This window comes from Procambarus clarkii, chromosome 83, assembly GCF_040958095.1.
Source record: "Procambarus clarkii isolate CNS0578487 chromosome 83, FALCON_Pclarkii_2.0, whole genome shotgun sequence".
Taxonomy (NCBI): domain Eukaryota; kingdom Metazoa; phylum Arthropoda; class Malacostraca; order Decapoda; family Cambaridae; genus Procambarus; species Procambarus clarkii.
Window position 1 is genome coordinate 10,867,943 of NC_091232.1, and position 23,875 is coordinate 10,891,817.

A 23,875-nucleotide genomic window follows, 5' to 3' on the forward strand; every position below is an offset into this window, starting at 1 on the left:
ACACACACACACACACACACACACACACACACACACACACACACACACACACACACACACACAATGTATGTGAAGCACATTTTCCAAAAAATAGGGAATACCCATTTAACCATATCATTTCTATACCCATGTCTTCTCTGTTTTGAATTACGGGCTATTCATGCCCGTGCCACCTTTTGGGTGGTTTAATCTTCATCAATCAACCAACCAAATCTTCTCTGTCTGTATTCCTTGATAATGTGTTGAAACACGACAACGTTCATGTTTCAACACATTATCAAGTTCTGTTACATTTTTATTTCTTCGTGGAAACTTACACATAACCGAATCACGTCTTTGTTGTGATTATTCTTGCATATATATATTTGCAGCCATCGATCACTGGTGCAGTGGTCGGAGGATTAGTACGGTTGATGAAGAGACCCGCAGTGGCTTGGGTTCGAATCCTGAGGGGTCATAGAGTTTAAGTTATATCTATGCTTTGGGACCAATAAGGCTTTGAACAAAAACACTGGTGTTAGGCTTTCAGATTTCAATAAATATATTAAAGGTATAGCTATTTTTTATTAATATTAATCAAAATAATCTATCTAAAGTTAAAGTCCAAATGATCATGTTATTAGGATGAAATAATCGGATCACCCGCCCCTAAGTCTTCTGTGTACACTGGACCCTCGCAGAATGAACACGTAGTTGAGAATTGAAAGTTTAGTGCTTACCCTATGCAGCTCATAGTCGTGTGAGAGGAATATGTCAACAAACTCTCGATCAACTTTCTCTTGGCCCGAAGGGGATGTGGATAATTTCTGATTCCTTGCGTCCTTTGGAGTTGGTGTAGACACAGGGCTGGTGTGAGTGGAGGAGGTTGATGGGATGCTAATTTGGTGCTCAACCAGCCACACATCTACCGTGATGCGGCCCCAGGGGAAGTGGCGCAAGATGCCTACTTCAGAGCCCTCAACGTCCAGAGACATCAAGTCTACGTGGGTGACGTTGATCGCCAGCAGCAGCGTGGCCAGGGGTAAGCACTGCACAGACTCGTAGTTTCGACGACCCGGCTCCGTCAAGTCCAAAGTAGTTCCTCCTTTCACACTCAACAGCGATCCGTGCGCCCTTGCAGAATAACTTTTAAAACTATCCCAGCCTGGAAGCGTCACGAATTTGACGAGTGTGCCCCGGTGTGGGTGGCCGTGGGTGGCCAAACACGAATGGCTTGCCCATGCTCGCCTGTGCTTCTCTAACAACTGGCGAAACATGTCTTCGTCGGCTTCCACCAGCAGCCCCTCCCATCCCTTGTCCGTTTCCAGAAATAATGTATTGGAGAGAAACTCCCCATCCAAGGCCCCAGCCTCCACAAAGAACCCGGGCGGTGCCTCGGCGAATATCTCTCGAAGGACCTTTTTACAGAACACGTGAGCAAACTCCCCTTCGTGTAAAGCATATCTGAATTTGTCAGCGGTCCCTTGCTTCCGATCCCGCTTAAGGTTATAGGGTTGGGTGGATGGCGGATGGATGAAGTGGCGAGCCACGGCGTGAAGAAGATCAGGATCATCATAGCTTAGCGGACCAGCCAGACGTGCCAGAAGTAACTGGTCCACATCATCCACTAGTCGCCATCTTGACACAAGTGTCAACATCTGAAGGTTAAAATATTCATTATCAGAGACCGTAACATACAGAAGAGGCACATGTATGTAATGTTTTTATTCCATGATGGAATAAAACAGTCCATTAAGTAAGACCAGGAATAAGAAAATAATCACGGGCTCCTTCGTTACCCGAACTCTCCGAGTTAAAACCCCCGCTCCTGTACCAGTTAAGTCCACTACGGGCTCACCATAGGCCGTGCTACTTGGAACTTTTTGTTCCCAGTAGCTGAATCTATAACAACTACAACAACCGAGCTCTCTAATAATGTTGCTGAACTTTAGAACGAGAGAACAAATGGAAATAAATTAAATTAAAAATGGGCTAATAATCATTAATATGCACTTCGGTTACCATTAACAAATAATAGTTTAATATCACGTCCCATAACGCATCAGACACATTAAAACAGTTCTTAATTATAGCAAAAAGAGACAGGTTATATGCATTAAATAATACCAAATTAGAATTATCACTCGTACATTCACTACATCATTCGTAATAAAATATTTAACATAACAGACTAATCAGACCCACAGTACACCAGCTCACGTCCTGAATGGCAACCCATCGCTTCCTAGGACCCCGTGTACAGTGATCTTACTGATTGTTGTATATTGTGTACAGTGATCTTACTGATTGTTGTATATAGTGTACAGTGATCTTACTGATTGTTGTATATATATTGTACAGTGATCTTACTGATTGTTGTATATATATTGTACAGTGATCTTACTGTTGTATATATACATACCTTGTAGAGGTTCCGGGATCACTATCCCCGCTGCCCGGTCTCTTCCACCCCCGCATTTTTCACTTTACTTTCCTGTGTTCCCTCACTCACGCATAAGGCACTACGGGCTCACCATAGCCCATGCTACTTGGAACTTTATGTTCCAGGTAGCAAATCTTTAACAACAACAACCTCACCCACGCGCTGAACGATGCCCACAGACGACGCATCAAGGATAACAAAGCTTAGCTAACGGTTATCATGAAGATATTCCCTGAGGTTAAGCCATATTGTTTTAAACAGACGTCTGTAGCGTTATTTTAACCTATGTTAAAAACACTCGAGAAAGACTCACCCCTTGAACTAATATTAACAAGGCAAAGACTTTGCAAATTCTTGATGCTCTCTTCGGTAGGGGCATCCTGGTGAGAGGTCTTGTCTGGAGTGGCATATATGGCTGCCAGGCGCCCATAACTCTGTAAACACACAACGTAACGGTTCTTTTTGTTACTTTCTTACAACTTGTTACAAAGCTGTTGCATCTTGCTGCAAAGTTTTTTTTATGACCGGGATGTTGTTACAACTTGTTAGATACTTGTTACTACTTGTTAGAAGGTGTTACAAGTTGTTCGAATGTTGTGGGAAGGTTGTAGTTTTGCTGTGTGTTCGGCATGCTGCAGCGATGCTCTGCCAAGTGTGTTATACCTTTATGATGATTTTTTCCCTATCACGTGGCGGTCGGGTCATACCCAGGAAAATAGCGAGTAAAACATACTATTAATAGACCAGATACACGTTGGGCTAATATTGAGGTCCCCCCACCCCCCCACAGCCGAGTTAGGAAGTACTCACCTATTTGTGCTTGCGGGGGTTGAGCTTTGGCTCTTTTGTCCCCACCTCATACCAAAGGCGGGGTTGTGAGTTACAACCCCGAATGTGAACACAAATGCGAACAAGCCTGAATGGTCCCCAGGACTATATGCAACTTTCCGGTCGTGATGGTCAAGTGGATTAAGACGTCCTGTAGATACCAGTTGCGTTGCTCCTGGCAGTATGGGTTCGAGTCACTTCTGGGGTGTGAGTTTTCAGTCGCATATAGTCCTGGGGACCATTCAGGCTTGTTCGCATTTGTGTTCCTCACGTGTGCCCCAAAGAATGAGGTGATTTGATAAAATGCTATGCCCAAGATTACCATTTGAGTGCCGGCGGGGAAGTGGTTCAAATAGCTTCGGCTATCACTTCCTTTTGTTCGGTCATGATGGTCAAGCGGATTAAGGCGTCCTGTAGATACCAGTTGCGTTGCTCCTGGCAGTATGGGTTCGAGTCACTTGTAGGGTGTGAGGGAGTGAGTATATATATATATATATATATATATATATATATATATATATATATATATATATATATATATATATATATATAATACAAGAGTTCTTCCATTCTTGTAATGTAATTCTGATTGGGTGATAGGAAATGCGCCATGAAATATATATTTGAAAATTCCAATTGATCCAAAGATGAGAAAATTCCAAATGATGCACTGTACCACTGTATACAGGCGTGCTGTACCACTGTACACAGGCGTGCTGTACCACTATACAACACGCCTGTACTTCCTGACTCTCAGGTAATATACTAAAGGCTGAATTTTTGTTCTTTCTTTAAGTTTGCCCAAGATAAACTTCGTTGGCTGTGATTGTTCATAGAAAATGGAGTAAATGGGTTAACTATTGAAATTTCTATCCAAAAGGTTTAACCAATGATTATTCCAGTCGGTTTTCCATAGCCGCAGAGAAGGCGCTTGTTAGGATTGTTGAGGGCTCCTTAGGTCAAGTATTTCCATGAAATATGCATTTCCATGAATGCATATTACATGAATGGAAATTGCATTTCCATGAATGCAACCCTCAGAAGTTGTCAAAATCCCGGGTACCTACTTACTAATAGGTGAACAGAACCATTCAATAATGGATAACGATGACCAACTGCTTCTATCCTACCGCATGACCTTCGGTTATAAACCGACGTGGTCATGCTACGCTACAGAACCTTCGAGGAAGACTCAGTAATAACGGAATAGGTTCCCAGTGTCGGAGTGAGGGATCCCTATTATCCCTATAGAGGTCACCCTCTAGCACCTAGTCACCCTCCACTGACCTTCCCCAGCATGCAGCCCACAACAGTAGCCTAACTCCGAGGTACCTAGTTACGTCTAGATGAACAGAGGCATCAGACGTACAGAAACGAAGCCCAAACGGTTCGTCCAGCACAGGAATCGAACTCGGGCCCATTTGCCTATTAGCCGATAGCAAATGACAACAGCATATATGAGAGAGACCATTAGGTTCAGTAACTTATACACCAGTCGATTAACTGTAGAGAGGCGGGACCCAAGAGCCTCACTCATCCCTTGCAAATGCGACTATGAGAGTACTGTATATTTTTACACAGAAATAGACGGACAAAATGGATGTCAGTGGACATATATATTATATTGGTCATATGTATATTATATATATATAATATACATATGACTACTCAGGGGATTCGAACTTAGGCCGCCAGGGGTCTCCCAATCAGCAGCATTGGTACCCTAACCACATATAATGTGAATGTGTTTTATTGAACATAATCGAAATGATTAGATGAATAATTCTTGCGCAAATCTTTTCTATATTTCCTATGTTCTTCACTTGAAAAGGAAGTTGAAAAATTCTCTCTCAGTTCATTTAACAATTTGATTCGAACTGATACGTGACGCTAAAAGACGCGTTTCTCTGAATTTATCTTCAAGATTTTCGGAGGTAGAGGAAAAGTGTAGACAAATTAGCTGTTGCTGCTAAATTAGATTTAGCTACTGAGAACGAAATGCCCATGTAGCACGGGCTATAGTGAGCCCGTTAGAGACAAATTAGCTGTTGTTTCAGATTCAGCCACTCAAAACTAAAAGTTCCAAGTAGCACGGGCTATGGTGAGCCCATAGTGGACTACCTGGCACAGGAGCGGCAAGTAGCACGGGCTATGGTGAGCCCGTAGTGGACTTACCTGGCACAGGAGCGGGGCTGTAACTGTGAGGACAAATTACCAGGTTTGACAACTTTTATAATATGAGATGAAGTGTTACCCAATCGAGAGGAGGGGGCCAGTATGTGTTATTTTTTTTATTAATTAGGGCAATAGCTGTTATATACAAGGTATATACATTTATTACTCAAGGTGTGTTTCTTTTCCTCTACATCTACATTTTTATATATAATTATGGAGAAACAACTATGGTGCTTATGACCTCGAAATGTGAACTGTAAACCAATTTTGTTTACAGTTCATTATTATGTTAAGAATGCAATTGAACATTGGAGACTTAAATAATTAAAAGGTTATATATTAAAAAGTTTTGATGTCTGGCTCAATCAGCATCACCACAAAAGCTTCCATTGATTTCTATATAATCTTCCAGCGCTGGGAAACCGTCGTGGTATAAGTTATAACGAATGGTATATGTTTTGCCGAGAATATTCAGTTATTCATATAATTTTCACATATAGTTTTTCTCACATCGCCATTAGCGTTCTCCATTAAAAATTCACTCAAGAGCTTTATTCTTCCTCGTTGCTTCTTTACACAGTCTGACACTTGCATTTATTTTCCATTCATATTTTGAGCGATATTTTCCACCCGTGAGTTTTGTGCGAGGGTTTTCTCTCAGGCTCCTGTGTGTTGGGGCAAATGGTGCTTCCTTGAGCACTCTCTTGAAGCACACTCATTATCTCTCTCTCTCTCTCTCTCTCTCTCTCTCTCTCTCTCTCTCTCTCTCTCTCTCTCTCTCTCTCTCTCTCTCTCTCTCTCTCTCTCTCTCTCACACTCTCTCTCACACTCTCTCGTTCTCTCTCTCTCTCTCTCTCTCTCTCTCTCTCTCTCTCTCTCTCTCTCTTACACTCTCTCGTTCTCTCTCTCTGTCTGTCTCTCTAAGACAAGAGTACATTTAGAATGTAGCTGATTTTCCTAGTGACACTCCAAACTAAGAACTGTCATCTCATCATAAGCCTGTCCATATAGTTATTCATTTAATTGTCTTATCATTATTTGTTCATTAGGAATACAATTTAACTAATGTTACCATCATGAGATGTAGAGGATGTGTACCAGATGTGTGAAGTGTGCCAGAGCCTTCTTGTGGTAAATTATTTTAATCTTAAGCTTATTTTAGCATGTAAGAACATGCTCCAAATGTAAGTCAGCATAGGAATTACTTTTTCTTATGATTTAGGCCAGCACGAAGTTATTGAAGGCTGCGCGCCTTGTGAATGTAGCTGCAGCATTTGCTTGTCTACGAAGTTGTTCCAGGTGGGGAACATTGTGTATATTGTCCTTGTACATTACAAGGCGACATCTCTCCGGTGTTGACGGCTCTCAATATACTCACCAATCCAACCAGGGTGGGTCAAGAGCTGAGCTTTCTCACGTGGTTATCTACCCAGACCATAGCGATGCATATTCCAAATGGAAGCAGAATTGTTTTATATAAGTAGCCTGCTCTTGGCTAGCCAAGACTACTAGGGGTAGCCATGGCTCTTCATGGTCATCAAAGAGTCAAAGTTTATCATCAAGATGTTAGCTTCATCACTTAGCACTAGATTTTCTACTCAATCATATACCTGTCCTTGCTGCACTGTTATGCAGTCTAGTTATGATCGTCACCTGTGTTTGCTGCCGCCGCCTACAACTGCTAGAAATTGTGGCAGTTCGCGATTAATGAGCCTCGTACCTATTGGGATTTTCTCTCATGCTCATCATCGCATTATGCTAGAGCTATAAGGATGAGAAGGAGATTGTTTAAGTGGATCTTTCACAGCAAAGAGCTAAGAAAACTACCCTGTGGTATATTGGTACCAATGGAATGGCTTTAAATTTTTGCTCTATTAAAACTACGTTTAGAAGGTAGGTAGACTCTTATTAACTGTAGAATGACGGTACTAAGATACTGACATACTAACTGTTTGAAGCTTAGCTGCAGATTGTGGTGTCGTATCCGGTCAAAAGCACCAACAATATCTAATGGGGAAATAATGCTACTTAATGGAAAGGTTCAAAAAGAGATCAGCACCAGAACGACATCTCCTGAAACCCTGTTGGAGACTGTACGGTAACTGATGATGATCAAAGAATACTGTGACTTGCTGTGGGATTACTGTCTAGCGAATTTTTGTCAGAAATTGACAGCAACGACATTGGTACGTAGTTAATGACCACTAAACGGCTTTTCTTTTTTGTGATATTGTCCTGCCTAACTCAAGGTCAATATGCCTTGAGGTAGGAAGGTCTTCACACCTGCATAACGGCCTCGGGGTGACCTTATCCGAACCCCATTGACTTAAATATGTCAAGTGATTTAAAGAGATGGAGGACTCGTCTCTGCTGACAACTTTGACACAGTGCTTGGAACAAGTTATAGAGGCTGTATGATGTTGTTGTTGTTTTAGATTCAGATTCTTGAAACATCAAGTTACAAGCAGCACGGATTAAGGTGATCCCCATCGTGCTCACCTGGCACAACAGATGTGCTGTAGAGGCTGTCGTTCTGGATCACGCACCTGTATCCTGGTGCCCAAATTCTTCGTCTGCCAGTAGGTCAGCCTTTTCCTGATTGCTCGTGGCAACAGTTCCATCTCTCTCTCTCTCTCTCTCTCTCTCTCTCTCTCTCTCTCTCTCTCTCTCTCTCTCTCTCTCTCTCTCTCTCTCTCTCTCTCTCTCTCTCTCTCTTTGTATTCTAGCCCCTTTCTGCCTCTTCTCCTCTCTTCAGTTCCCCTCAGCCCTGGGAGAGTTGGCGAGGCCATCATCCCTTCTCTGTATACCGTTCATGAATAATAAATCTCTTAAAGGCAGTCAACCAGCATCACGCGAGAGAGAGCAGTGGAGAGGCCGACTGAGAGTAGGGAAGAGAAGTGGCAGGGAGAATGGGCGAGGGAGAGTGAGGGGGGGGGGAGGGAGAGAGGAGGGGTAGAAATGTTGGTAATGAGGTTGGAGTAGGAGAAAGGGTAGGGGAAAATACTAGTAAGGAGGGTAGGAGAGAGTAGGTGTTGGAGATGGGGAATATGGGTGAGGGGAAGGATAGGAGGTCATGGGGGATATATTCTTGGGAGAATTGGTGAGTGTGGAATGTTTCTTGAGTAAGAAACTGACTTATATGGAGAGTCCAGCAGTAGTGTGTGTGTGTCTGGAGGGTCCAGGGACGCTGGTCCGATCCCATAACATGGTATTCATTGTTTTTTAATTGAATAATGTGGACTTAAGCATGTTGCCACTAAGGAAGTTCCATGCTGGCAACTATAATATATATTATTCCAGCTAGGATGCCCGGCGGTACCTGGGTGTCTCTCTCTCTCTCTCTCTCTCTCTCTCTCTCTTTCTCTTTATCTCTTTCTCTCCCGCTATGTCTCTTTTTCAGAAAATGTACCATTACGGAAGGATGAAAAACCCCTCAGAATGTCTACTAAAGTCAAATCCCCCATTTTGTACTTCATCAAAATAGTAGGGGTTCATTAGTAGGTTCTAGCAATAGGGCGTTATAGGCATCAGTAATAGTTCACTTTATGATGTCATATAACAGCCATAATGTGTGGCCTCCCTCCCTCGAGAAGTATCGATTCCCCTTGCATAATCAGCGCCTTTTTTTCGAGAAGGAGACATCGTCTTGGCTTTGGCAGGAGTCGACTGCATCGGTTTCAATTATTTCAGTTTGATGCGTAATTCCCTATCTGTCATTATATTATGTATTATGTAGTTGGATGAGAGCGTTAGCACACGACACTCTGTAGGATAGACCAGGGTGACCAGACCACACACTAGAAGGTGAAGGGACGACGACGTTTCGGTCCGTCCTGGACCATTCTCAAGTCGATTAATTCTCAAGTAATTGACAATCGACTTGAAAATGGTCCAGGGCGGACCGAAACGTCGTCGTCCCTTCACCTTCTAGTATGTGGTCTGGTCAACTTACTTTAGCCACGTTATTGTGACTCATCGCCTGCATATAGACCAGGGTGTATACATGCACCTGTTAGCATTTTAAAAGACTTTCAATCACCTTGAGGACAAGAGGAGCCGGTGGCTGAGCGGACAGAACACTGAACGCGTGATCCTGTGGTCCAGGATTCGATCCTGGGGGCCGGCGAGAAAAGATGGGCAGAGTTTCTTTCACCCAGATGCTCCTGTTACCTAGCAGTAAATAGGTACCTGGGAGTTAGTCAGCTGTCACGGGATGCTTCCTGGGGGTGGAGGCCTGGTCGAGGACCGGGCCGCGGGGACACTAAAGCCCCGAAATCATCTCAAGATAACCTCAAGATAGATAACCTTCTGATGTTGAGTGCTCAATAACATACTGAACAATATATACGAGAACAGCTCTCTAACCCCGTCTATGTAAGGCAGACGAGAATGTATGTATCGTTATTAACACTGTTAAAAATATTTTCAACCTCTTAATGTGATTAAATGGTCAATAACTCAATACACAACATAATGTCTAACAGAGCCTTAAATCTGTCCACGGAGGACACAAAGAGAATGTAGGTATGATGTTAACATTGTATAAATAAATGGCCATCGCCTGTGGCAGGAAAATAGCTTAACAATTACCAAAAAATAACAGAGTTACACATCCATTGACTTTTTATGGCAATATTTGCATCAGCCGCAGGTAAAAATAGGCACATAATCGTAAAAACTTTATTGATGTTGCTACGATGTACATTTAATTTTACATATACCAGTTTTCAAGAGAGATAGTTTTGTAATATATTTTGTGAGTGAAAATTGAGTAAATATTAGAGTGATGATTTTCAAAAGTAAGTAGGCAATCATTTAGGGTTTAATCTCTCTCTTTAAGACGAGGAAGAAAAACAACCTTATTGAAGCACTACAATAGATCTCAAAATCGCTTAAGTTGAGTGGCAGTCTTAAGAAATACTATATCGTAAGTAAATTCACAAGTCAGGAGTCACGTAGAATATGCCACTTTAATAATCATGCCAATCATGTGCACTAAATGCATCATTTCGCCAATCAGATGCGCCCGCTACAACATTCTTCCAAACAGATGTACTCGCTTCAACATTCCACCATTCCGATGCTAAACATTCCACTAATCAGACGCATCCGCTTCAACATTCCACCAATCAGATTATCCCGCTGCCATATTCTATCAATCAGACTAGATGCATCCCCTTCAACATCACAGCCATCAGATACCGCACTTGCAGCACCAATAAGATGGACCGGACACAATGTTCTGCCAACCAGATGCACCAACACCACCGCCATTCTTCAACTGAAGCATTCTTGGAATCTCACGAAATGGACACCAAGGAAAAAAAATCGTCAACTTCGTGACTCTAAATGTTCTCCTGGAAAATGTCCACCAATTGGAGGACTCTCAGGCATCAGAGAGAAAGGAGCATACCCACTGAGTACCTCCAGAAAACCAGAAACAAAAATTGTTTCAAGAACCAGCTTTTCAATCTAAATGGCTCTAGAAACCCCAGCTACCAGATATTTACTTACAGTATTCCTAAGACCAGCTGAGACCCATGACAACATAACAAAAGAAAGCAACGGAGGCAAACGCAGGGTTTAGAATAAGAGTCAGTACGTCAGACGAGGACGATCATGACAGAGAGAACTTGAGGGCAGCTGGGACACTTTAGAGTGACAGCTTGACGTAGACCGCTCTTGAGAGTGACAGCGTGACGCACAGGGCAGCTGGGCCGCTCTTGAGAGTGACAGCGTGACGCACAGGGCAGCTGGACCACTCTTGAGAGTGACAGCGTGACGCACAGGGCAGCTGGGCCGCTCTTGAGAGTGACAGCGTGACGCACAGGGCAGCTGGGCCGCTCTTGAGAGTGACAGCTTGACGCACAGGGCAGCTGGGCCACTCGAGATACCGTACTGACACAATCGTCCTCAAGTTTGATTACATGTTGCTGAAGGTTTGCTCAAAGAAGGTCAGAGCGAGGAGAGTGTAATTGGCACGAGTTTGAGCCATGTCGATGAGAAGAGTATTTGTACAAGTATTAGAGTGGTTACTGGGAAATGTTTACAATCAGTAGTAGTAGTAGCTCGGTGTTGGCGGTGAAAACATTGTATGTTCTTATTATGCTGCATTTAATTCAGGTTATATTATAAACCTAATGCTTATGATCTGTCATTAAAACAAATCTTGTGTGTGTGTGTGTGTGTGTGTGTGTGTGTGTGTGTGTGTGTGTGTGTGTGTGTGTGTGTGTGTGTGTGTGTGTGTGTGTGTGTGTGTGTGTGTGTGTGTGTGTGTCAGGAGCTGGAGTATTGTGTGTAACAACTTATAAAATAATTACAATGTGTTCTGTTACTAAGCTCCTATTGAGTGTTTTTATACTGGGTGGCAAACTCTATAGTGTCCGCGCAAGGAATGTCGGCTTCGTCGCTCAGGAAACAATAGGGAAACAAATTTGGCAGTTTTGGAACATAAGCGACCTCAAGTAGCCACTCAGGAAGGCGAAAAAGGTAAACAAGGAGTGTTAGTCTTAGTAGACACGTGTGTGGGGAGTCTATATCCGTTCTTTCATAACATTTCACTGTTCATCATTGTCTTATGTGAAAGAACTTCAAGTACTTATTCCCATTTATTCAGCTAATCGACGCGACCTGAATATAATACTATGTTGAGGTTAGACTTTTACTGCTATCTATAATATTTTTTGTAACGCCTTGCGATCATTTTAATAAACATTTCACAAGAGATAAAGAACAACAACGAACTTAACTGTAGGACTTTACTAACGATTAACGTTGGTTATCTATGAAATAATTTACATGTACCTCTTAAATCTAAAAAAAAAAAATATTGCGTCAGTGCTTCGAAAAGTCATATTTGATTATCATTTATGTCATAAAAAGGCAAATAAAATGATGACATTGAAGATGAGTTAATCATCAACAAAATGATTTGGGAAGCTGGGTATGAACTGTCCTATCTCGCCTTCCATCATCTCCAACGTGACGTATGGGCACAGCGGGCACTCGCGGTCTAATAGTGGTAACCCACACATGTGCGTCAGGTCGAGACGCGTATGTGATACTAGTTACAAATTATCCTTATAGAGACACATGATGCTTTACCACTCTCTGGCCCCCCGCCTTAAACCCGCTGATCTGTGTTTCGGTTCATTTCTTGGACTTACCCGGGACGGCTGAGGCTGAACGGCCGGTCCAAGAACCGGGACTCTCCACCGGACCCTGCGCAAGTTGTGGCGACTATCATGCGCAGTCCCGTTCTTGACGTGAAACTAGCACAGCAGAGTCGTACAGTCTGGCACCTGTAGCACTATCCAGCGCAGGAATGATTAAATCTATTTTTTAACACCGAATAGAATTCGCCACACTTGGGGAGCTATTTCGGACCAAACATCTCACATCTTTCTGCAAAGACCTCAATGGTCCGACAGTCATCAATCTGTTAAGTCCTGTGCCTTTATCCCTGGGATTCTCTTAGCTTTCCACCACGTCGGAGGATTATGTATTACCAGTATTTCCATATCCTAGAAACTTTTCAGCAAGATTGATATTCTCTCTGAAGCAGAATGAAATACCTTGCTGGAACGCCACTAAGAACCGGAAAGGGGGCGCTCGTATCATCATGTATGCGGCAGTGGTTGGATCTAAATCGCGATGAAAGGCTGACAAATTTAAGGGTTTCTCTTGCTCTAGGCGACTATCTAGGAAGCTTCTCCAGTCTTAGGAGTTTTCAGTAAGGCCGTTACTCTCTAGATCATATAGTGGCTTAATAAGACTTACTGAAGAGCCGTGAAATTGGAGAATGACCCTAGGGATTTTAAGCACCAATAGCATAACAGCAAGGTCTATTAAAGGTTCATACATTATACCACCAACAAAATTTATGAATAATTGTGAAGAAATCTACTAATTATATTGTATTATATTGAATAGAACTATATACTCCGAGACGCTACAAATACTGTGATATATACACATGCAAGACACGTATCATTACAGATGCTTCAGTGAAACAAAGCACCTGTCAGCAGAGAATGGAAGGTCTTTAATATTTTCCATATGTACAATAACACTAAAAGGTTTACAGGTTTACATAGCTGTGTGTGGATGAGTGTGTGTGTGTGTGTGTGTGAGTGTGTGAGTGTGTGTGAGTGTGTGAGTGTGTGTGTGTGTGTGAGTGTGTGTGAGTGTGTGAGTGTGTGTGTGTGTGTGCGTGTGTGTGTGTGTGTGTGCGAGTGTGTGTGTGTGTGTGTGTGTGTACATGTGTTTGTTTGCACAAGAATAAAATCTACCCTTTGACTTATTAGGGAGTCACATTCCTCGTATTGTCTTCAATTGATTTGACCAATTAGAACGCACAGAAAATCGCCCCGCGAGTTCTGATTGGATCTAGTATAACAGGTTCAGTCTTAGTATGCTCAGTGGAGCAGGTCCAAAAAGACACATTTGGACAACACAGTCGAGTCGGGTTTTTCAGCACACTCGTCAAATATCATATTCACTCAAGTGTCATTTGATTTTTTGTTTGATCTGCAATGTTTTTGAACCTGCCCAAATAATTACACACAAAAAAAGAGATAATCAATGCGACTAGAGACGTCTTTGCTAAGGTTTGTACATGGCATTTACACCCACAAGCAGACGCATCCGGCAACAATATACCATTAGTCTATAGACATTTGACATTAGAGCTATCCTTAAGGTATTATTATTTACGTAAAGCTATCTAGTAAGGACGAAACAAAGAAGAAACTCTCAAGAATGTACATATGAACTAACAAGAAAATGGTGATTTATTTTAGCGTAATAAGGAGCCCGTAGAAAGGAGAGAGTGAGAGCTAGACACAATAACCCGTGGAGCAGGGACTAGGCGTTTTGCTTTGGTCTTACCCTGATTCAAGCCACGGCTCATATACACAAACAAATTTATTAATAAGCCCTCAACATAACAGTAAAGTCGCATTAAATACATATGCTCGGATGGGTTTCATAATAAAGTATCTATGACCACAGTGTGCTACAGCTCACGTCATTTCGACAGGCTCCCTATCATTCACTTATACTAAAATCAAACATCAACATTTTTCCCGGAATTCTCCGAGAGTTAATATTATATCTTTTCTTTTATATGACAGTGATTATCTGAGGTTATGAAGAATATGCTAGGATTAAAACGACTATAGGAGCTTCGTCATATGTCCGTTTTATCAGGCAAAGAGGTTAGACAGTTTGATATATTCCACTTAAGACAAAAGTCAACAACAGGTGTGTTTCTTGTGCAATTTACGCCAACATTTGAGTCAAGTTGATTGAACTAGGATATAGCGGAGAACCAAAAATATATATACATATCAGTAAATATTACAACTACCATTAGCATCGGATCCAGGCGCGTGGAAGTACTTGAAATGGGAAGATTGGACTAAAGACCATTGCTGAACCAGAGGCGATATTTGTGACTATTTCCCGCCAAAAGGGCTACTTTTTTATCCCCCTTTCCACATTGTTTACGCCACAGACACTGGAATACATAGCCATTTTGACGGGATATAGCATCAAATGTTCTTTGCCTGGTAAATGTGGTAATATTATCTTTAATCTCCATATCATGAATTTCAACCACAGCCATTGTCACCTCTAATAGACTCTGTAGTTACCAGAAATGGGGATGCTAGTGACAGTTCATATTTTACCAAACTAAACATGAGGACCACGGAACGCCTGATGAAACCTAGCACACAGTACGGTAAACCCTAGAACTACTGGAGAGATATGTATGAGTTGACTGAGTCAGGGAGACGTAGCTAAGAGGATCAGTAAAGAGTGTGCTTGCATCTTGCGCGCTCTATGTCTGCCTAGCGCCCAGAAAGACATTTTTTCAATGCGTCGAGAAAGGGTAGATTGCCACCCCCATCCTACAGCAGGGAGGGAAATATGGCGTCTTGATAACGAGTGTGTCCTCGATGGTCCGCGTCCAAGCTATTAGCGGGACATGCTAAAGAACCGAAAATACGATGTCTAATAACGCGAATAATTTGGTAAGATGTAAGATGTCAATAAGGCTCACCTTCTGCAGTAACTTAGCAAAAAGATAGCTTTACTGACGACCTTAAGACTGCCGGGTTCACTGTCTCTGGGCAAAGCGAGAGATCCAGGAAACGGAGTGTCCTTATAACTCGCGCCTGTCCACCCGCGGTCATCCAATGCCATACATCAGGACAGGTTCACCTTAGTCTAGCCACTCCACCATCGCTATACATATATAGGCTATCTTAGACTATTATGATGTAGCAAGTGCCGAATTCGATCCTGGGACGATCCTATGTCATAAAGCCTGTTATCTCTGCCCTGAGTACAATGTATTGCTCCTTACTTACCCAGTCGGAGCCCCACACGGTAATATTACATTGGTCTTCTACCCATTACCTAGTCCTGGGACTCTTGCTACCAGGATACTTAACAGCACACAAGTTCATATCCCAAAGACGGCATTTTCCCCTGAACTTTGAAACATCAATCTTTTGCCCTTTGCTACTTCTAGTAGTTTGGACTGTACTCAAAACTTTCAGCACTGCTACAGAATCTGTATATAAACTGCTTTAGCGCGGCAGATTCTGGCTAAATAGCACTCATCTAGCGGGACGACGCAATGAATCGTCCCGAAAACATACTAAGCGGCAGCGAACAGCAACTTGTCGTCGCCTTCAGCATACTTAAAGCGGCGTCAAAAGAGCAACTGGTGGTCGTCTTCAGTGTTGAATAATATATATCCTCTTGACGGCTGTTACAAGCGGAGGTTTTTGCGTGTGTTGTAAGGGAGAGGCGGGCGGGTCTCGCCTCACGGGCGGGTCATGGACGAGTAGACGAGGACGGGACTCACCAGCCCCGCAGCCAGTCCCACCTCTCTCACCCCAACACCGCTGGTGCTGCTGGGACACTGCTCCGGTCGCGTGCTGGTCTTGTCGGCTGCAACAAAGGAACACATGTAACACATTATCGAACTGAGGAGAGGAGAGAGGCAGGGAAGGGGTAGGAGGAAAGGGTCGAGAAAAAACTAGATAGAAAACATACTGAAAGTTAAAAACATGCTTGGATGCGAAGCATGCGGCTCTGAGGGCTACCGGCGATACCATTATGTAATGTAAGCAATATAGAGGTAATGATGGCTTCAGACTCGTCAGTGTGTTAAGACAAGGGGTCAAGTATCAATACACGAAAATAGCGTAATAGGGAGGTATTGGAGTACAGGAATGAGAATGTAAGTTTGGGGGAAGGGAGGTGATGAGGAGTGTGAGATGTATTAAGTATTGAGAAATGTATTTAGCGTACAGAGGTGATGAGGAGTGTGAGATGTATTAAGTATTGAGAAATGTATTTAGCGTACAAAGCGCCGTGCATGCGACAGGTGGGAAATCAGGCATATCAATCTGATTGTTACTGAGTAGGGCAATTTTCAGTTTATTGCAGTCTGCTCCGAATGATTTTCAAACAAGCTGGAAAGGATTCGCTTCAATAACAGAGACGACAGAAAGACTAGTAAATTGGAGGGTGAAGAAGCACTCGAGGCGGGAGAGTGTGGATGGGTGATCAGACGCTGGCCTAACAGTGAGCTAATATCGAGAACACTCGCCTACTCTCTATCCTGATATCATCTAGAGCAGCGGGGATAACAGTTCGAAATCTCCTTCATTTCCTGCGACGGAATCTACTGAAAAGGGTTTCCCATATGTTTTGATCATAGCTACATTTTTGTTTATCAAACGCAGAACTTTAACACTCCACACTGCCTCCAATATATATATATATATATATATATATATATATATATATATAGGGGTACCACCACTGGTTTAATTAAAGGGACCCACATCCTCGAAGGAGAAAATAAATAGTGTTCAGAGAAGACCTTGTGGATTCTCCACAAGGTCTCTCCATTATATATTCCACAAGGAATATATAATGCACAAGGAGAATATATAATGCGAGAATCCACAAGGATTCTCCATTATATATATATATATATATATATATATATATATATATATATATATATATATATATATATATATATATATATATATAAAATATAGTTTTTGTAGAAGCTGGAGTCCAAGCTAATTGAAACAACTAGAGACCCTAGAGCCGCCAGTTTTCTCTTTCAGCGCCTTAGTGTGGCAAATCCTGAGAGGAAATGCTCACTGCACCCATGGTTCCGGCCCGCCATCTGAGGAGCTGGAGGAGCTCCTCAGATGAGCTCCTACAACTTGAGACAAGTAGCCTTGTACCCCTGCATGTAACCAATGTTGTAACCCCTTTTGTGTAATGAAATTTTAAAATAAAGCTAGATATACATACACATACTAAAAGAATAGGGGTGGTAGGAGAAGAAAATATCAGTGTTCAGTGAGGATCCACAAAGTTTTCTGAGTACTCCTTATTTTCTTCTCCGAGGCTATGGGTCCCTACACTTGCACTTGAGGTTGTACCCCTTTAGGTTTATATATTTATTATATATATATATATATATATATATATATATATATATATATATATATATATATATATATATATATATAATATATATATATATATTTATATATATAATATATATATATATAAATCATATATTTATTATAAATATATATAAATCCAGGCAGGGAAGCAGGTTAATAGAAGAGCGGTCCCTGAAAATTGAATATGTGCATTATGTAGGCACGAAAAGGAGATCAATAAATAAAGACAACGCAATTAATATATACACACATTCTCTATAAGAGGAAGGCTAAGGGTCGAAAAGTGAAAATAAAATATAAAATAATATATAGGTGTAAAGGTCAAAATAAACAGAGGAGTCCTTCCATCGACCATGTCTCTCTTTATTGGGAAGCAAAAATACATACCTATGAATGCCGAATTAGATGTCTCCCATATATATATATATATATATATATATATATATATATATATATATATATATATATATATATATATATATATATATATATATATATATATATATATAATACTTATTCACAGAACAAAATTTGTAGAGTGTATGTGTAATTACTTAAGTGTGGTTACATGATGAGAGCTACGCTAGTGGTGTCCCGTTTTCCCAGTGCTCTTTGTCGTATAACGCTTCGAAATTACTGACGGTTTTGGCCACCACCACTTTCCCACATAACTTGATCACTCAAGAGTGTATGTATGTGTGTGTGTATGTACTCACCTAGTTGTGCTTGCGAGGGTTGAGCTCTGGCTCTTTGGTCCCGCCTCTCAACTGTCAATTAACTCATGTACAGGTTCCTGAGCTTATTGGGCTCTATCATATCTACATTTAAAACTATGTGTGGAGTCTGCCTCCAACACCTCACTTCCTAATGCATTCCATTTGTCAACCACTCTGACACTAAAAAAGTTCTTTCTAATATCTCTGTGGCTCATTTGGACACTCAGTTTCCACTTGTGTCCCCTAGTGCGTGTGCCCCTTGTGTTAAACAGCCTGTCTTTATCTACCCTATCAATTCGTTTGAGAATCTTGTATGTGATGATCATGTTCCCCCTAACTCTTCTGTCTTCCAGCAACGTGAGGTTTAATTCCCGTAGGCTTTCCTCGTAGCTCATACCCCTCAGTTCGGGTACTAGTCTGGTGGCAAACCTTTCAACCTTTTCCAGTTTAGTCTAATGTGTGTGTGTGTGTGTGTGTGTGTGTGTGTGTGTGTGTGTGTGTGTGTGTGTGTGTGTGTGTGTGTGTGTGGGGCCCAGCAGTGTGTAGCAGTGTTGAGGTGTCCGCTGGAGACGGTGGAGGTCAATCTCTCTACCATCACCAGCCAATGCTTGTCTTGACGTAGCTGAATAAGTCACAAAGTCCACTACGGACTCACCATAGCCCGTGCTACTTGGAACCTTTTATTCCAAGAAGTGAATCTTAAACAACAACAACTGAATAAATCCTCAAGGGGCGACAAATCAGTGTCTCCAAGTCTTGGCTTCACCACAACCTTTCATTTATGTCCCTGCATAACATGACCCTCCAAATACCGAGCATTGCAGTATGACGAGTCACAGATCATTCGGGATGACATGGGAGTGTGCGTCAAGGATTATCATGCTTATAAAAAATATACCTGCAAGGTGGAAGTGCGAGGGGAGGATGCGAAGGAGGTGAGGAATGAGAGGAAGAGGAGCCACAGTAACCACGGTCTTGGGCGTGGTTTGGGATGAGAACATGTCTCACTTCTCTCCCTCGATAAGAGAGAGAGAGAGACACACACACGAAGAGTAAGGGTGAGAAAGGGTGATAATGATGAGTCTACTAATTAATATTTTGGTCTAATAATTAATCTATCATACTCTAATGATGTAAAATGTAAAAGTATCGTATATACAGTAATGTTATTTAGGAATGTTAAATAGCTTTATGCTTAAATATTTATTTGGTCGAATTTAGTGACGACTAACTTGGTGGTTGATACAAGGGGGAGCAATGGAACTCAAGCGGAAAGTTAGACTACAGTCCGTGTGGAACACCAAGAACAACGGCACAAACTACTTGTCGATGACATAAGAGGACCAGCTACGGTTACCTTCGTCTTCTTAACTAAATGGACCGAGCGGGTGAATGGTGCAGGTGCCGTCGGTGCTGGAGTCGCGACTAGCGCATGCGCACTCACCTCCCTTCCCTGTCAAAGTGGACCGCTCAGTGGAGCCAGCCAGGCGCCAAGCGGCGGCCAGTGCTCACTCAAGACCCACGCACACTCACACGCGCCCCCCCCTCCACACGGCACCACTCATCGGTATTACCTTTTATTGTGTGTGTGTGTGTGTGTGTGTGTGTGTGTGTGTGTGTGTGTGTGTGTGTGTGTGTGTGTGTGTGTGTGTAATGGTGTCTATACTACTGTCACTGATAAATGACTCGTTCGCAACACAACCATTGAATTGGCTTGTGGCGTTATAATGTCCCTCTGACACAATCATCTAAGGTATTTGATATATCAAGCCCGTCTGACACTGGATAAATTTGAAGCACAGTCAACCCGAGATAAGACTTTTGGACTGAGCCACGAATACAATTAATTCAAATTAGACATCTAGTATACATACACTGCGTTACTAGAAACACACACAGGCTGGACCTTGATTTATCTTTAAATGGCTTAAAACGCTCAGACTGAAATGTTTATGGCACTCATACCGATCCGAATAAAACACTCACTCTGAGGTGTTTAATACACTGATGTGGACCTCTTGTAAACACTCGCGTTTAGATATGTAATAGATATATTCTGTTTAAGAGAAGCTTATCTGTGTCCAACTCTCATATTGTGTCGTTTCTGAGCAATAAATTGATATAACACAGCTTCAGTTATTTCATTAATTATTTCGATATTGCATGTACTTATATGATCAATATAGTCTCCTAACACTCCAAACAATAGGCAATAGATTTGAAGCGGATGAGCTTGTGTTCGACTCAAACTCCCGCCAAAAACGCACGAAATTGACTTCTGTTGGTCCTGGACCTCAGTCCTCTAATTTTAAGAAACTTCGACCCACATTGAGAAATTTATCTGGTTTAATTTTGATAAAGGTTTCCTTCTGAATTGATTTTAGGTGAAAGGTATTACCAATCTAACAATTTGCTGGAGAGGGATGGCGGGTGTGGGGGGGAGGGAAGCTGGGTAGCTCTGAGTGTGTTTTGCGGTGGTCGCGTGAAGTGTATCTTTAGTGAGCCCGGCACCACCGGGGACTGACGGAAGCCCTCCACACCCTTATCAGCTACAAGGCTTCCTTTTCTCCTACGTTCTGTGGTCCCCGACGCTCTATAGTGGAGCATTGTTAACTGCGTGTCAGCCATGCACTGGTGCAGTGTTAACTGCGTGTCAGTCATGCACTGGTGCAGTGTTAACTGCGTGTCAGTCATGCACAGGTGCAGTGTTAGCTGCATCGAATCTATGCACAAAAGGGATTTTGGCTGCATCACAACCATGCCCAAAAGTGATCTTGGCTGGGCCCCAGCCACACACACACATACTCAGGCGAAACGCAAGCTACGCCTAGTCGCAGGGAGGTGAGACATCAGCAACATCTCACTGCAAGCAGGTGTGACGTCAGCACCTCCTCGCCTGCCCAGCTGTCAGTCGACAGGAAGGTGATTCATTGAGTACCATCAGAGCCTTCGCCACAGTGAGAAACTCAAGCACTACCTCCACACAGATTTGTGTTGACATTCAATCAGATATTCACATTAATCAAAAACATTTTATTTAATTAACATATGTATGTTACAACTCATTTCTTATTTAATTACAAGATTTAAAGTAATTTATGTTTAGTTATACAGAATAATCCTTGTAGCTGAATGAGGGTAGGAAGACTCCCGTTTACATGTTAATGGGCAAGCATGCACATAAGATCTAAAAATAAAATGATAAAATAATTTTTTTAAGAAACAAATTTATTTTTTCTCATTAATGTTTTGTTTTGGTTTGCTTTACACTATTGAGATGAGGCATATGTACGAAAATTTTAAATGAAGCTCTTCTAGCAAAATATACTGGCCAATGCTATAATTTGTGGCTGATGAAAGCGAGTTTCCTGAGGTGATCTCCACTTAGCATGGTGGACAAAATGGTGGAAAAAAACAGTCACAAGAGAGAGAAAAATCTGCTTGGTATTCCATATAAAAGAACGGGATAAAAAATGATGCCTGAAGCTGATTAACTAGAATAACTAGCAAAAGCAGCCCTATTTAATTTTATTTCTTCCAAAGTTAACACATGCACAATAACTTACTCGCGCACGTATGTACGCTTGTACACACACACACACACACACACACACACACACACACACATACGTACGAACAAATAGATGTCAACTTACATGCCATACAAATACAAATCTATAAACTGCTTACCAGTATGAATTCTTATAGAAAATATTTCCTTTTCACCACTGACTAATGTCAATAATAGCACATTTGCAAACATAGTGAGAGTGCTCTCCCTGCCCACATATCTCTCACACCATAGATATCCTAAAACGAGTAAGCTTTGCTCAATATTATTGAATTCCATAAAAACATGGTATTCGTTCGAAGCCAATAATAACGGTCGAGTAGGGCTCTCTTTTTTAAAAGAAACACAGTGAGCAGGCACAAATTAAATATTAAACTATGCCCAGTAGGTTTAAACAATTCATATTTCAAAATTAGAGTTAGCTGGACGCCAGCGGTCCGGTACAGATACATCGGTGAAGGTCTATACACGAAATGCATCAGTCGAAAACTTCCAAAATGACTCGGGAAAATATAACTGAAATGTGGGAACGTAGTCCCGTAGATTTGTTTACATTCTTTGTAACCCATGTTTGTTTTACCTGACCGCTGGACACAGGGACTCATAATACCCATACCCAAGCCTAATTCACAAAAATTTAGACCCATTTCTCTGACGTCGTGCATGTGCAAAGTTCTTGAGAGAATTATTCTCGACAGACTAATGTTTCAAATCAAGCCCCACCTTGCCCCTAACCTGTATGGTTTCCTTCCTGGAAGAAGCACACAAACTTGCTTTGCTGAGTATTTTATCAGAGGGGGACCAAACTCTCAGGCGGCATTTATTGATCTCCAAACTGCTTTTGATACAGCAAACAAAGAAATAATCCTAGAACAGCTAGCCTCTTTTGGAGTTAAGGGAAGACTGTTGACATGGCTCAGGGGGTACCTGAGTAACAGAACCGCCTCAGTCCTTTTCAAGGGGGTCAAAAGTAAACTCTGTGCACCCTTTGAGTTGGGTACACCCCAGGGTGGAGTGCTAAGTCCCACACTGTTCAATGTTCTGATGCACAAATTAACAATTGATATTCCCACACTACCTGACGAAGCCGTCATTTGTTATGCCGATGATATATGCATTGTTGCAAATTCCCAAACTAGACTGCAAGCTCTACTTGATTCATTCGCTGCTAAAAGCATTGAATGTGGTCTTGTTATCTCTATAACTAAATCCAGAGTTCTCCATCCCAAAGAGAAAACTCATGTCCCTATAGCTTTCAAGGTCAACAACCAGAACATTGAAACGTGTGGGCAGCACAAATACCTTGGAGTTGGTATTAACAGTGACATTGTAAATGATCTACACCGTAGGTTAAAAGAAAGACTAAAACCATTGAGAACACTTACTGGTAAGAATATTGGTATCAATATTAAATATGCTAGACTATTCTATATGATGTTTGTTAGATCTCTCGTTGATTATAATGCTCTGCACTTAATTAATTTCCCCTCCTCTGTGTTGGACAAACTTGAAGTAATACAGAACGAGGCCATGAGGATAATTCTTGGTGCCCCAAGATGCACAAGAATCATCAACATGAGGGAAGAACTGAAGTTTCCAACCATACTAGAGAGAATAATGCAAGTTAACACTACCTTCTGTCTTAAAGTCA

At 41.9% G+C, this 23,875-nt stretch overlaps 2 protein-coding genes across 5 annotated transcripts in view; both read right to left on the bottom strand.

The window, feature by feature from the left end:
• Window positions 1-564: 564 nt before the first annotated feature.
• Window positions 565-10,699, bottom strand: LOC138358368 (uncharacterized). The gene is made up of 4 exons (XM_069316206.1): window positions 10,499-10,699; window positions 2,736-2,856; window positions 1,838-1,890; window positions 565-1,637 (listed from the first exon to the last, which is right to left on the bottom strand). Exons 1-4 carry the CDS (start codon window positions 10,697-10,699, stop codon window positions 639-641), a joined length of 1,374 nt encoding a protein of 457 aa, XP_069172307.1. The 3' UTR covers window positions 565-638.
• The window catches only part of LOC123768664 (acetylcholinesterase), a 159,623-nt gene continuing 145,839 nt past the window's right edge, over window positions 10,092-23,875 (bottom strand). For all 4 annotated transcript variants that reach the window (XM_045759331.2, XM_045759330.2, XM_045759329.2 and 1 more), the window contains one exon: window positions 10,092-16,390. In XM_045759331.2, coding sequence (XP_045615287.1) covers window positions 16,263-16,390 — 128 coding nt within the window. In that variant the 3' untranslated portion in view covers window positions 10,092-16,262. The remainder of the gene's footprint in view (window positions 16,391-23,875) is intronic.